Source organism: Hippocampus bargibanti, linkage group LG10 (assembly GCF_051943395.1).
Source record: "Hippocampus bargibanti isolate YZ-2025 linkage group LG10, ASM5194339v1, whole genome shotgun sequence".
In the NCBI taxonomy this organism is placed as follows: Eukaryota; Metazoa; Chordata; class Actinopteri; order Syngnathiformes; family Syngnathidae; genus Hippocampus; species Hippocampus bargibanti.
The window spans coordinates 13,906,181-13,921,430 of record NC_142743.1 but is presented as its reverse complement, the minus strand read 5'-3'; the positions used below and the strand labels follow the sequence as shown (position 1 = coordinate 13,921,430).

The window sequence follows — 15,250 nt, the reverse complement described above, 5'->3', positions numbered from 1 at the left end:
TTTGCATGTTAGCGCTTTGTTCCTCCTTCAGGTGTTGTTAAAGCGCTATAAAAACCAATATGTATGTATTACATTGTATTTTGGACAGCTGCCCTCATTTCAGGCTCATATAACTCCAGACCCATATAATTTAGGAATTAACTTTTTTTTCTGACGAAAGAAGAGAGTCTAAGGTTTCCTACGCTGCATTGAATGTTTATGTTGTCCTAAAACTCAATATTCTGCATATCCATCAATTTTAGTGACAATGACAAAAACCCTGGCACTGGGTGGACACGTTTGTGCACATCGTCTGGCAGTGAATGAGTTAAAGGGGTTATCATCCTTCTTCACCCTCTTGAATGGTCCGATGCTTTTGCCGTTAGCCTAATTAAACAAAAAAAAATGCGCGCTAAGCTAATGAAAGAAAATAAAAAAATGCTGATAGCCGTTTTCTTGATCTTCCTCAGGCTACTTCTGCAAATGTCCCGCTTCTTTTATGGGCGCTCACTGCGAGATAGCCATCAGCCCATGCGCCTCCAACCCGTGTTTGTACGGGGGTACTTGCGTACCCCGGGGGGATGACTTCTATTGCCAGTGCAGAGGGCAGTACTCTGGACAAAGGTATAAAAAAAATTGCAGTAGCTGCATCATGTTTTTTTTTTTTTTTTAATTATATGTGCTACATTTGGACCCCAGGTGCCAGATGGGTCCGTTTTGCACGGATAACCCGTGTAAGAACAACGGCAAGTGTATCGACAGTCTGGACGGGCCGGTGTGCGAATGCGAAGCTGGTTTCCACGGAGACAGGTATGTAAAACATGGCCACCTCCCCCCCAAAAGAAATCTGGATTCTGAATATTAAAATTGGGAGAAAAAATATCAGATTTTTGGCTTTTTTGAATTATGAAAAAAAAAACACAAATAATTAATTTAAAAAACAATTAAGTATAATTCAAAGTAACTATATATAAGACAAAATTGTTTGTATTTTTTTCCGAAGTATACATTTTTTTTTTTTTTTTTTGCAGCGTGAGTAGCTCAAACTCGAAATCTGTTTTGGAACAGGTTTCTGGAATGGATTATGGGTGAAAACACAGGTTTCACTGTATTCCTATTGTTTCTGGTAAATTTGCAAGAATAACTGAATTCAGAAAATTCATGTACTAAGTTAAAAAATATTTCATCAAAACAATTGGAATTTGTGGGGGGAAAGTAGATGTTGGTTGCCCTTTAATGCACAGTATGGAATGTACAGTCATTTTCAAAATCATGACGCTTCAGCAGACAACACAACAAACATTGTTGCAAAAAACGCTTGCATTCATGTAACAGTACATGTACATAACACTGCAATTAGTATGTATGTAAGCTATTTAAAAAAGTCATCAATCTTCTTCTGCTTCCCATTTTTATATTTTAATATGAACACTTCCATCTTGTTTAACGTTTCTAAAAAACCGGATGCATTTTCTACGGATTCAAAGAAAGATCGCGTGTCCGCAACCCCTTGCAACGCTTTTGTCGAAGTTGCAAAAGGTGTGCATTCAGTCGCTACTTCTTCATCAGCATCATCATCATCACGGGAATCTACTGTGGCATACTTGGCTTTGACCTCCGCTGCGATATCCGCATCTGATGAGCTTGGGAATGTCGCAATGTCTTTGTCGACTGCGACATACGATGCAATGTCGGCGACTTTTAGCTTTTCAGCCAACATTAATTAATTATAATTCTAAGTAACTATATTTCAGAGAGAAATGTTTTTGAATTATTTTCCTAAGTTTGTTTTTTATTTTTTATGTTTTTTTACAGCGTGAGTAGCTCAAACTCAAAATCGGTTTTGGAACAGGTTTCTGGAACAGATTATGGATGAAAAGACAGGTTTCACTGTATTCCCATTATTTCTGGTAAATTTGATAAAGTAATTAATTAATTAAAATTCTAAGTAACTATATTAAAGAGAGAAATTATTTTTTTTTCCTAAATATGTTTTTTTTAACAGCATAAGTAGCTCAAAATCAGAAGAGGAAAGCATAAATGTTTGCAATCGATGAAAGAAGTCCTCCCGTATCAATTCGAGCCGTCAGGACTCGAATTTAGCGTCCCAGAAAACCCACAAGATGAGTTGTGAACCAGTTTTGGAACAGGTTTCTGGAACTGATTATGGTCAGAAACTCAGGTTTGACTGTATTTTTGCCCGTCGTCAGCATCCACTCGGCACAAATCCAAGCGTGCGACAACGTCCAAATATCCAATTTTTCTTTCCCACCCTCCCAGGTGCCTGCACGACGTGGACGAGTGCTCGAGGAGCCCGTGCTCCAACGGTGGCCAATGCCAAAACACGTACGGCTCCTTCAAGTGCAACTGCTCCCTGGGCTTCGGCGGCCCCACGTGCGAGCTGACAGCTGACGTCCGCAACGACTTTGTCTCCACCTCTTGGAACATCGGGCTGGAGGAGGTGGTGGGCATCGTGGTCTTTGTCTCCAGCATCTTCATCCTGGTGCTGTTTTTCGTCATCTTGCGCAAGAAGGCGTGCCAGGCCAAATCCAAGACTGAGGAGGACGAGAAGCGAGGCGCTTCGGGTGCACCGCACGCCTTCCTGCAGAGGCCGTATTTTGACGGCAAGTTCAACAAGAACGTCTACTCGGACGTGCCGCCGCAGGTGCCCGTGCGGCCCATCTCGTACACGCCCAGCATCCCCAGCGACTCGCGCAACAACCTGGACCGCAACTCCTTCGAGGGCTCGGCCATCCCCGAGCACCCCGAGTTCAGCACCTTCAACCCGGACGCCGGGCACGGCCACCGCAAGACGGTGGCCGTGTGCAGCGTGGCGCCCAACCTGCCCCCGCCGCCCCCTTCCAACTCCGTGTCGGATTGCGACTCCATCCAGAAGCCCAGCTGGGATTACGACTACGATGGTGAGTGTGCGAGGCCGCCGGGGGTGTCGTGCTGGATGCTAATCGAGTGAACCCCGAAAATCACTATTTTATATCTACCGTAATTTCTGGACTACAGAGCGCACTTGATTATAAGCCTCACCCAGTACATTTCTAAAGGACAAACCATTTTGTACATACATAGACCACATCCGACTATAAACCGCATGTTTATAAAGAAAGACGGTGCATAGAAAATGTTTTCAAAGTTTTAATAATATACCTTCACTTTTCTTTCAAAACAGTGCCTGTTACGCGGCACCAACACAACATGCATTACGGTAGTAACGCAGCCCGAATAGGGCTGGTAAAAAAAAAAAAAAAAAAAAAAACATGCCGATACAAGTGAGACAAGGCAGTAACACGCTAGCACTCGCTAACAGGTCTGGGTACAAAAACATACCAAGTCACTGAGACACGGAAGAAATACGTTAGCAAAATTTTTTTTTAATTAATGCACAGAGAAACTAAAATGTAAATTTTAATTTTTGAAATTTATTTTGTCTATCTTTTTCATTTGTGTTTCGGATTTTTTTTTTTTTAAACTTCAAAATTTGGGGCCTTGTTTACTTTTTAGTCAAGATTTCTTTTTAAGATTAATCCTCTTGGAAACTAGAGCATTTGTCATCTGTAATTCTTTGAAGGTGTCGGACATTTCGCTCCTTATCCTAGAAGCTTCTTCAGCAAACAAAAATGTTTTGACCAAATTTTATAATTTTGTAGCATCCAAAAAATGAAATTTAACAACTCAAAAATAATCAATAAATAATTAATAATCCTTCTCAAATATAGTTACAGTGATACCTTAGCTTACGAACTTAATTGGTTCCCAGACAGAGTGTGTAAGGCAAAAAGAGTGTATCCCAAAAATTCATTTCCCATAGGAAACCATTAAAATGAGAATAATCCGTTCCCAGGTCCCCATAAAACAAAATTTTCTACTTTCTACCCAATTTTCTAAGTCTTAAAACTACACAAAATATACCTTATTTTATGTATAATAAATGTGTTATTGTATTATAATTAAAGAAATAAACTGTACTGTATGATAAAGTCGTTTTATTTACCCTTGTGATGGTTGTTGATGGCTTGATGGAATGGTGTGGCCGGTTTCCTCAGCATTAAACACTTGATGTGGAATGTAACCTTCTTCTTCACCATCTGGAGGAATGATCCCTTGTAGGGGCTTTCTCTGTGATAATTGTATATAGTTCCTCATCAATTGTGTTCTGTTTAGCTGGGTTGAAGGGATATTTTAACCTCGCAGTCTACACTTTGCCTTTGAACTATCAAAGTTGAAACTCTCTCATTGTCGTCTGCCTGTCTCTTTTATGTTTAAACCACCTCCACTCACTGCTGCGTTCTTGACCAATCACGTGGCATTAACCGAAGACTGGGGGCGGGGAATACAGGACAAAAAAGTCGGCAGCCATTTTCTTTTTGGAGAACGGCTTCACTCTCTATCTGTAAATCACCCCCCCCCCCCCTCACTGCTGCGTTCTTGACCAATCACATAGCTTTAATCGAAGACTGGGGGCGGGGAACAGAGGACAAAAGCAGTCTGCTGCCATTTTGTTGTTAGAAGAACGGCCTCGTTCGCGAACGACATATCACTCATTGAGGCAGCTCAGGGTGTATCCCGAAATAAGTTTGTTTGCCAAGGTAAAATTTTCATAAATTTAACGTTCGTAAACCGAAAAGTTCGTAAACCAAGGGGTTCGGAAACTGAGGTATCACTACTTAGAATTATATATATATATTTTCCAAATTGTAATTGTTTTCAATCAAATGTTTTTTGAACTTACATGAATGTTCTAAATTCATGTATTTTTGCAAATTGACCAGAAATGAGACTAATAAAGGCATATCCAATCCAATCCAATCCAAATAATAGGATTAGTATTTTTTTTTCAAGGAATAAAATCCAATGTGCGTTTGAATATGACCCTTTGCATCTGGGCGCCCGCAGCCAAAGTGGTGGACCTGGACTGCGTGACCAAGAAGCCTGTGGAGGAGAGCGCATGCCACCCGTTCAACACCAGGGGAAGCATGTCTGAAGTGCAGTCGCTCAGCTCCTTCCAGTCGGAATCGTGCGACGACAACGGTAAACCCGACTCGCCTTTGAATGCTCATCATCCACTCGAAACTTGGTTTTTATCTTTCAAACCTCGTTTTTCTTCTTCTGTGATGCTAACTTGCTTTCTTCAACTCTCCAATGGTCCTGGCTTCCTGAGTCACATGTGTTTTTTGTTTGTTTGTTTGTTTCTTTCCTTCTCATTGCTGCGGGGGCTCAGCTCCCATATGGATCAAATCTGTCCACAGGTCAAGAACACGCTTTTAGAATAATAAAAAAAAGGCCTGTAAGTTTTAAAGCTGTTAAATTGCATGTCTTTTTTTTCATGACCGCGACAGCCATATTGTGTTTGAAAGTTATGGCATGTTGATTATATGATTTAAGCATGAAACCCCCCTTTTTTTTTTTTGTTCAAGCAAACCGCAAGGAACATATCACAATGGTACTCAAGTTTTTCGTCCCCCCGTTCATTCATCATGACACAAAGCTCCTATCGAGAATTTAAATAAAATAAATTGGGCATTTCAAATATACTGCAGCTCATCCTCACTTTTTTGGAATCGATGACCCACATTTTAATCCTGCAAGCAATTACAGTTCGGTGCAACTGCTCAGTTCAAATTTTTTATGACATACTGATTGAAAAAGGTCCATTTAAAATCGTCGGTTAGTGTTATTGTTTTTTAATGCGTTTTTCATGGGAAAAAAAACAGTTTTGGTTTTTAATCAATTCAATAATGCTCCATCTATTTTCAGTATTGGCTAGCATGTAGTAGAGCTTATTAGCAGTGATCACATTTTGAGAACTGCCTGCCATATTTATTATGAGTTGATTAACCTACAAAGAGCCCAAAATGTAAATTAATTTTGTTGCCCTGTTTAAAAAAAAGCAGATTTTGGATACAAGTCTTGTATGCTTGTCGTCAGACTGAATTGTCATAGATCCTCCTCCAAAATTGAATTCACAGGTCATGCATTTCTTCGCATCCTTCCTCTCCTTTTTTGTTCCTTTAGAATCTCTGTGGAATTTCATTCAAAATTATCAGTGTATCGTGTAGTATTGGCACCTCGTTGTGAGTTTCAATGTCACGTCATCCAAAATGTCATCCCCCTTGAGATAGGTCACCAATACGGGTGCGGCATTTCCATCAAATTTTGAATTTTTTGCTCCTCATCCGAAGAGCTTCGTCAGCGAACTAACATTGTGCTGGTAACTCTGGTTCTATATGACACAACTTTAGTTCGCTGACGAAGCTCTTCAAATGAGGAGTCAACCGTCTGACACCTTCAAAAGAAGTAGAGATGATGGCTGAAGAAACCTTGTCATCGATGAATTTTAATTAAGTAAAAGCAGAAGCAAATGTATTATAAAAAATCAGGTTAAAAATAATATTAGACGATTGTTATTGTAAAAAAAATAAAAGGAGTGCAAAAAAATCCCAATGCCAAAGGCCTCCACATTAGATTAGCTTCCTCGATCTGGACGATTATTATCTTGTTTGTTTTTAATAACATGAAGCATAAATTGTGTATTTTGGGGGGGGGGACGGCAAACAATTGTTTAAAAAATGAAATTGTAACTTCTTGCCCACCCTTAGCGGCTATCTGTCATTTTTTTGTTGTCACAAACACCAACCAATCTTCACTGTTAGCATGAGAGTCACATTCCTTCCAAGTGTATATTTTTGTTAGCATTTTTGCTAATGCTGCATCATTTTTCCTCTCGCAAGCCTCCATAATGACTGTCATCCACTTTGTCAACTCTGTGCTTGACACGGTGGAAGGAGAAGGTACCATTTTTTTCATATTTATTCTCGTTGTCCTGTGCCGAGCAGAGTTGCCATTTTCTTAGCTAGCTAGCTCGCTAGCGCGTAAAAATAAATAGCAAATAAAAACTCGAGCACCCATTAGGAAAATGAAAACATTGCCGAATTAGCCCTTTCCATGTGTTTTGTCGCCTTTGTTAGCTTTGTTAGCATCCGTTTTTTTTAACGTGTTTTCTTCTTTCTCTTCTTTTTCTTCCTGGATTCTTTTGAAAGAGTCTTTTTTGGCGCGTGAGCTCAAGAACACAAGAGGTGACTTTTTCTTTGGTGTTTGTGTTTTTGTGGGTGTGACGCTGCTCATCACTAACTCGACTGTTAACAACGACAGCTTTGTTATGCTTGGTTGTGTTCTGGTGTGGAAGCCAAAGTGTGATGTCAACATTGATTAGCCTTCCCCACGCATGGTTTTGTGGTCTTTGATGAATTCCGTTTGGTAACTAATTATTTGTGGGTTTATTTTTTACCACTAAACTTAACTGTTCAAGTTACTACCAAAAATAAATACATTTAAAAAAAAGTTTTTGAATTGAAATGCGCGCTAGGCCGTTGGCAGAATAGCAATAGCTATCAGTTAAGAAACTAGCATAGCATCATAATAGTATGGAAAAGAAAAGAAAAAAATGCTAACAAAAAATCTATATATCACTGTTTCTGTCACTACCAAAAATAAATACATTTAAAAAAATGTTTTAGAATTGAAATCTGAGCTAGGCTGTTGGCGGAATAGCACTAGCTATCAGTTAAGAAACTAGCGTAGCATCAGAATCAGAAAGCCTTTAATTCTGATTTTGATGCTATGCTAGTTTTTTAACTGATAGCTAATGCTAACTCACATTTCAATTTTAAAACTTTTTTTAAACATATTTATTTTTCGTAGTGACTTGAACAGTTAAGTTTTGTGGTAAAAAATAGCAGGAGCTATCAGTTAAGAAATTAGCATAGCATTGACGTAGTACGGAAAAGAAAGGAAAAAAATACTAACAAAAAAAATATATATATATATATATATATATATATATATATATATATATATATATATATATATATATATATATATATATATATATATATATATATATATATATATATATTTTTTTTTTAAGAAAAACATTGATTGAAAATGATTTGTATGACTAAATGACTAAATGTCATCAAGTATTCTTAATACACTGGTCATTTTATTATTGTATGTTTTCAGTTAGCAAAGTTAGCAAAATGTAAACAAAACCAAATCGCAAACCCAACGCTTTTTGTATCATATTTAAAGGACAACCGACGCCACCGGACAAGTTGTGTCCATAATTTGTAAAATCACTTCAAATGACTTCTACTGAGCGTATTTTACAAAGATTCCACCGCATATAGCTGCATTGTACGTTTTGAGACTGGTGCTGAATATTCAGGAAGTCTTGTTTTTGAGTTGGTGACGAGTCCGTACGTGACGTCACGTCTGGAACGCCCCTAACCGAGAAAGCGACACACAATGCATTTTGGGTACTTTGTTTGGTCAAAAACATCGTGTTGATGGCGAAATTAGAAGGAAAACCCATAAATAACGCGATGGTGAATCGTTGTGTGTTGCACCAAGACTACTAATTTGATACTAGTTGTCACAAATTCCCAGCAGACAAATCAGCCCATTAACAACGGAGCTTGGGCGCCATCTTGTGCATTTTCTGGGCGCTACATTCGAGTCCAGACGCCTCAAAATGAGACGGAAGGACTTTTTTAATCGATTGCAAACATTTATGCTTTCCTCTTCAGAACTATTTCAATCATATTCATAACTGGATGAGTCACGAGAAAGCATCTTCTCCAAATCTGATGCCATTGTTTTGATTGTAGAGCAAGGCAAAACATCCTGGCGTGACGTTACGAAAAGGGGGCGTGGCCTTCTGAAACTCGCCATCTCCGATGTCATTTTGAAGTTTTTGGGACACTTTCAGTCATTTTTATTGGTGTTTTGCATTTGACTAAAAATATCAGCCTGTGACTTTTGGGTATTTTAGATGCCAGTTAGGAAACAAAACAATGGTGTCGGTTGTCCTTTAATTTTTGCTTCGTGTGATGTTGACCCGATGTCGTTCTACTCAGGATGTGGTGGTGTGCGGCAGCATGCTTTTCAACATGAACAACAACAAAAAAATGAGCATCAGAACATTCACACTAACGCCGCCTTGTTTTTTTCGCCGCCCACCCAGGATACCACTGGGACACGTCCGACTGGATGCCGAGTGTCCAGCTCCCGGGAATCAAGGAATTTCCTCAGTACGAGCTGGTGGAGTCGCCTCCCGCCACTTTGCACAGCGACCCCAGCGCCATGGACACCGACTACTACCCGGGCGGCTACGACATCGAAAGCGACTTCCCGCCGCCGCCCGACGACTTCCCGTCCGGCGACGAGCTGCCGCTGCCGCCACCGCCGCCCGAGTACGGCGATACCTTGCGGTCCGCCGCCACCGACGGGATCCGCCATCGTCCCGCCTTGCCGGAACTGTACAGCCTGGGTCAGTACCTGGCCCCCCGGGGCGAGCGCGACCCGGCCCCGCCGTCTTCCACCGCGGCCACCGCCGGCTTCCCGGCGGGTCGGGACTTTGACGACGTGTCGCTGTCGCTGTACGCGTCCACCGCCTCCTGCTCGGACATGTCGGCGTGCTGCGAGGAGTCCGAGGCCATGATCAGCGACTATGAGAGCGGCGACGACGGCCATTTTGATTGTCTGTCCATCCCGCCGCTGGGCTCCCAACAGCACACTGAAGTCTGACACTGGATCCCCACAAAAAAGTGCCTGAAGCCGCCCCGCGAGCTCTCGTGTCTTTGTTTGTTGTTGTTTGTTTGTTTGTTTTTCAGGTACGATCTGAATCCACAAGGGGATGTTTGGACTAATGCATATTTGCCAATCCTTGCGGATTTTTTTCTCTGCGTCACATTTCTCTTGTTAAAGATTGCCAAAAGTTTCGCTGGATTCACTCTGTAATCCTCTGTTTTTTTTTTTTTTTTTTTTCCATGGAAACACTATATTTTTGCTCAATGCAAATTTGGCAAACATCCTATGAGTTAATACATGCGATATTAGGAAACATTCCGAAATATTTTTCCGAGTTTATCACATATTCGGCATTTTCCATTTTTCCTGTACTTTCTACGATTTTATTTTATTGTATTTTTTTTGCCTTGCCAAAAGTTTGCAATTGTGCCCAAAACAAGGTTTAGTTTGCAAATTTACACCTGAGGGTCAAAACTGATTTTTCTGGTGGACCATATCAGGGTTACGATTTCCCCTCTTGTGACCCCATAGAAAACGATGATTAAAAGTGGACAAAAAAAAAACTTGAGTCCCGACTCACATGTCCGTTTTAACATTCGCAGAGGGAATGAAAAAAGAAACTCGAATAATATAGAGAAATCCGCAGAAATTTCTACAAGTAGAACATTTTCTACAAGTGGTGATTTTCAGTGTAAATGTCCGTGTACAGTTTTGATTTCAAAGTAGGTTTTGTAGATATTCAGTGCTTTTATTTTGAAGAAACAGCTTGACATGATCGGCCTTACTGTGCTAAAACGTTCACGAAAAAAACAAAGCGTTGTTAAATAAATTTAAAAAAAATGGGGCCTTCAGTGAACGACTGCATAAGTCATTATTTTATTTTTGTTTTTATGTTTGTACATGTTGACGTTGGAACCTCTTATTTTTTTTCCATCAAGGAAACGGTACCCGATGATATTTATGGTCGTCATGGATACAGCCCATGTTTGTGTATATGTGTGTAAGTGTGTGCGTGAGCGACACATCGGTCTTGTTTAGGTTTTTATTCAATTTCTGCCACCAGCTCACGCTTTCCTACTGGCAATAAATTATTCCTAAAAAATAAATTTTGCTGTATGTCTTTATATATATGTATACATCTGTATGTGTGTGTGTGTATATATGTGTGTGTATATATATATATATATATATATATATATATATATATATATATATATATATATATATATATATATATATATATATATATATATATATATATATATATATATATATATATAGTAACTTAAGAATGCCTGTATATATTATCAACAGTATAATTAAATTGAAACATTTTCTTTCAATATTTTCCCCTTGAAATTTTTCCCTTGAGAGTTTTGAAAGGCACTTATAAATTATTTTTATTATTATTATTATTATTACTGTATTATTATTTAACAGCAAACTGCATTTGTATTCATGAGATGCGATCTTAATGGCTTCATCCTATCTTCTGGGTTAATCATTTTTGAAGCTGCGTTCAAAATCTTTAAAGGGGCCACCCGTTAATAGGTGACTGGTTCATATTCTAATTTTATTATGTTAAATTATTATTTTAAAGGACAACCGACGTCACGTTTTTGTTTTTTAACTGACATCAGACAAACGTTTTATAGCATCTAAAATACCCAAAACACGCAGTATGATATTTTTAGTCACATGCAAAACACCAATAAAAATGACTTAGTGTCCAAAATCTGCTAAAAATGGAGCTGCGAATTGGGCATTTTCAGAAAGTCCCGCCCCCAGTTCGTGACGTCACGGCAAGACGTCTTGCATTACTTGGGAATCAAAAAATGGCTTCAGATTCTGAGAATATGCTTTCTTGTTACACATCCAGTTATGAATATGATCCAAATAGTTTTGAAGAGGTAAGCATACATGTTTGCAATCGATTAAAGAATTATATGTGCCATTTTGAGGCAACATTAGGGGAAAATCTCTCACCCAAAAAAAAGAGGCACAAAATGGCGTCCTCCAGTGGCCACCTCCGCTTCCACAGGCTGATAAATTCCTTATATGGAGCTTGGATGCCCTCTTCTGGCAGCTTTTGGGTGCAACACGGTTCTCAGACCAAACATGTACAGCAAAAAACATTGACGTGATGGAAGGACTGCTACAATGTGTCTTTTTTCGGTCAGGGGGCGGTCCTTTCGTGACATCACGTACGGATCGTCACCAACTCAAAAACAAGACTTCTGAATATTCAGAGCGAGTCTTAAAACATAAAATACAGCTATATGCGGTGGAATCTTATTAAAATACGCTCAGTAGAAGTCATTTGAAGCCATTTTACAAATTATGGACACAACTTATCCGGAGACGTCGGTTGTCCTTTAAATAACCGCTTCTTCGTGGCAAAAAATGTGCAGTACTATATCTGAACCACAAGAGGGAGACACGACACAGGTATAAAAAGCTAGTCCTTGACAGTGAGTAGAGAAATTAAAATATTTACCCAAAAATAATCAAACTAAAATCATTATTCATGGTTTATACCAGCATTGTGTGTTTATTTTGATCATTCTTATATCCTCGAATAACTGAGTGGGCTGAAGTAGATATATTTTACGATATTGTTTGGTCAGAACGAATCGCTCTTCTTAGGCATCTGGCGTTTTTTTTTTTTTTCATTTTAATAAAGCATTTTCGTCACAGTCCGGAGTGCTTTTTTCCTTTTGTTTTCATCCGATATTAAAAATTATTTTCCCCCAAAAAAATAACAAATCAAGTTTGTGAGTTTGACTAGAATTACCGATAATTGTTTTTCTGAAGTCATTTTTCAAAGATGGAAGAGTTGACAGAGACACAGACTGTGGACACGTTCCATGATGTTGTGTTGACTGTTTTCATGAAAGAGAAGGGAAAATAGTGAATGAAGGAAGCGCCGTCTTAGAAAATATGAATGGCTGAACGCCATGAATGAAGCCTGTAGTACCTCCGCTCGGGCTTAGGGTGGAAGTATCGGCTCCCAAATCCCACCGCATCACCCCCCCCCCACACACACACACACACACACACGCGCTCGGAGAACCCCCAACGTGGTGCTTCTGGCGTGTGGAAGTTGTCACACACAACTCGCGTGGACTCCGGAGAGGAGAGACACGCCGTGTGGGGCGTGTATGGGGAGGAATTAGAACAGGGGGATGGTGCGGGGACGGATCGCAAGCCGACTCGCCGTCACTCAAGCCGGGAAAGGGCGAGGAAGGAGACGGTGGAGGATGAGGACCGGAGCCGCGCCAGGCGACCGAGTCCCGGCGTTGGCAGCGGGGTCCCGCCGTTAGCTCGCCGAGTCTCCCCGCCGGCCGCCCCCCCCCCCGGCAGGGTCGCTGACTTCCGGGACAATCAAGTTCGTCCTCGCCCTGTACAATGGTCACAAATGGGTCTGAGCTGAACAGCACCGCGCCGGACCCCGACGACGACGACACCGCCGCCGCCGGTCTCAACCGCCCGCCGTGGGTCACCACAACTTTGGGCTGCTTCCTCATCTTTACTATCGTGGTGGACATTCTGGGCAACCTGCTGGTCATCTTCTCCGTCTATCGGAACAAAAAGCTCCGGAACGCAGGTGAGGCGCATCACTGTACACCGCGGAATCATTTCGAGCGAAACATTAAAAACTTTTCATAGTTTTTTTAATTACTTTTTTTTTTTAAATAAATCAATTCGTTTGCCGGAACGTGACGACTCTTAATTTGCCGTCGTTGTCATTAGAGATCTAATTAAGGCATAGTTGGGTTCACTAATGTTACCTTCAATTTGACTAATTACCTGTAATTGTCCAATTAATTTTTGAATGTTCTCGAAACACAAGAAAAAAAACCGAAACAGGGGTCAAGAAGGTGGGTGATGGAGGACTCAAATCAAGTCAGTCTAATATTTCAACGTGACACAGTTTTTGTTTCCACGTGATAGATTTTCTATCAAGATGACCTCCATTTTTTTGTGATCAATTTGGCGTTTTAATTTGATAAGTTTTCTACACAAACGTGATTAATTTGACAGCCAGTTGAGGTCAGTGGCACCCCTTTTTGTGTATTATTAATTAAACCTGGTCGTCCGGCTATGCTACTCCGTTATAATTATATCTATTTTTTTCAAAGCTGTGTGTTTGAAAACATTTCCAATTTGAAAAGACATGAAAGTCATTTTGTGTTTGCTCAAGGTGGAAGCCAAGCGTATCTGTTAGCGCAATCAAGCTAAAATGGTAAACTTTTCACATGAAAACAGCCATGGACTGGCCACAGCCTACTTTTTGAAGCGAACGTAATTTTGCTGACCCCAAAGCGGGCGAGTAAGAGTACACAGTCAAGCAAGGAGCAAAAAAAAAAAAACGAAGCAATTCTTGGCGGTCTGAAGCCAAAGGGGGAAGCCCGCCGCATGCGGCCGGGCATTAATACATACTGGCATAAATGCTCCCTGTGATGTTAGCTACCTGCCCGTACAGATAGAGGAAATATTGGCGGCCTCCAAGAACCGGTCTTTGACGGAATTTAATGCGTCGTCAGCTTGTAATGACAGAATGCAGAGTTGTGTCAGTTGTTCAAGATCTGAGTCCTCATTTTATGTTCGGGGTGTTTAGCTAGGCTCTCGCGTAGATGACCCGCTAGCTGCGCAATGAAATGTAGCAACCATCAAACGTTCTCTGTTAACATTTGAATTGCTTATTTTTCATTGCATCTGATTCGTTTTTTTATTTTGACAATCAGACTCTATTCCTGTTCAAATGTTGTGATTTAGTTTCGCGTGTTTGACAGAAGCAAGCTGCTTTATTGTTAGCGTTACGTTAGCATTAGCGTTACTTTAGCATTCTGAGTCAGCATGAGCATTCGAACACCACAGACTGTTGAGCTGTCGTTGTTTTTATTCGTTCGATAGTCAACAAAATGAAAATGTCCACAGTGGGAAAACCTTTTTTTAGCGTTAGCATTGCGACTCGGATTTGAGTTGTCATCTCCGACCTGAAATGTCCTTTCCATTCGTTTGACAGTCCACAACTGTTTGAAACAATCACGATGAAGCAAAACATACAATTGGGAAATAATAATAATAAGAATACATTTCATTTCTAAGTGCCTTTCAAAACTCTCAAGGACACTTTGCAGTCACAGGATATTTTTTCTGCGGGTGAGCAGCGGCAGCCACACGCGCCAGCGTTCACTCAAACCCGGAAGTAACATCAAGTTAAAAAAAAATGAGTTGATGGTGATTTTGTGGGTGTTCTTTAAAAAAAATATCTATGGAGTCAAGATGCTAAAGCTAACCAAAGAAAAATGTCACATTGGATTCCATTGAAACAGCTTGAAATTTCGAAAACACCATTAGCAATTTTTTTAAACACAACTATAGATCTGGATCCCAAGAACAGTCCATCATGTGTACACAGTGTGTTGATCACCTTCAAAGTCCACATTGCTGCCCTTTGGGTATTTTCGTGGTACAACCACCACATATTTCTTTGCATTCATACTGCAGCACTTGTCTGCGTTGATTATGAACCCAGCGCTAAGGCATTGAAGTGTGCCGCGAGGGGGAAGATGGGGGTTGTTAGGAGGGGGGGGGGGGGCTAGAAGAGGTACATAGAGGGACTGGCCTCTTTGAAGTAGTACCATTAATTACGGCTAATTAC

General features: G+C 40.4%; 2 protein-coding genes across 5 annotated transcripts in view; both read left to right on the top strand.

Moving 5' to 3' along the window:
* Positions 1-10,727, top strand: part of fat1a (FAT atypical cadherin 1a) — a 73,183-nt gene extending 62,456 nt beyond the window's left edge. For 2 of the 4 annotated variants that reach the window (XM_089005391.1, XM_089005389.1), the window contains 6 exons: positions 450-603; positions 679-789; positions 2,260-2,900; positions 4,888-5,022; positions 7,032-7,067; positions 9,017-10,727. In XM_089005391.1, the coding sequence (XP_088861517.1) occupies positions 450-603; positions 679-789; positions 2,260-2,900; positions 4,888-5,022; positions 7,032-7,067; positions 9,017-9,579 (1,640 nt within the window). In that variant the 3' untranslated portion in view covers positions 9,580-10,727. Of the gene's footprint in view, positions 1-449; positions 604-678; positions 790-2,259; positions 2,901-4,887; positions 5,023-5,212; positions 5,279-6,722; positions 6,783-7,031; positions 7,068-9,016 lie in introns of all 4 variants that reach the window. The other 2 variants (XR_016116127.1, XM_089005390.1) reach the window with 2 other exon arrangements.
* Positions 10,728-12,654: 1,927 nt separating this feature from the next.
* The window catches only part of LOC148892548 (melatonin receptor type 1A-A), a 42,436-nt gene continuing 39,840 nt past the window's right edge, over positions 12,655-15,250 (top strand). Inside the window, exon 1 of the mRNA XM_089005518.1 lies at positions 12,655-13,189. Coding sequence (XP_088861644.1) covers positions 12,991-13,189 — 199 coding nt within the window. The 5' untranslated portion in view covers positions 12,655-12,990. The remainder of the gene's footprint in view (positions 13,190-15,250) is intronic.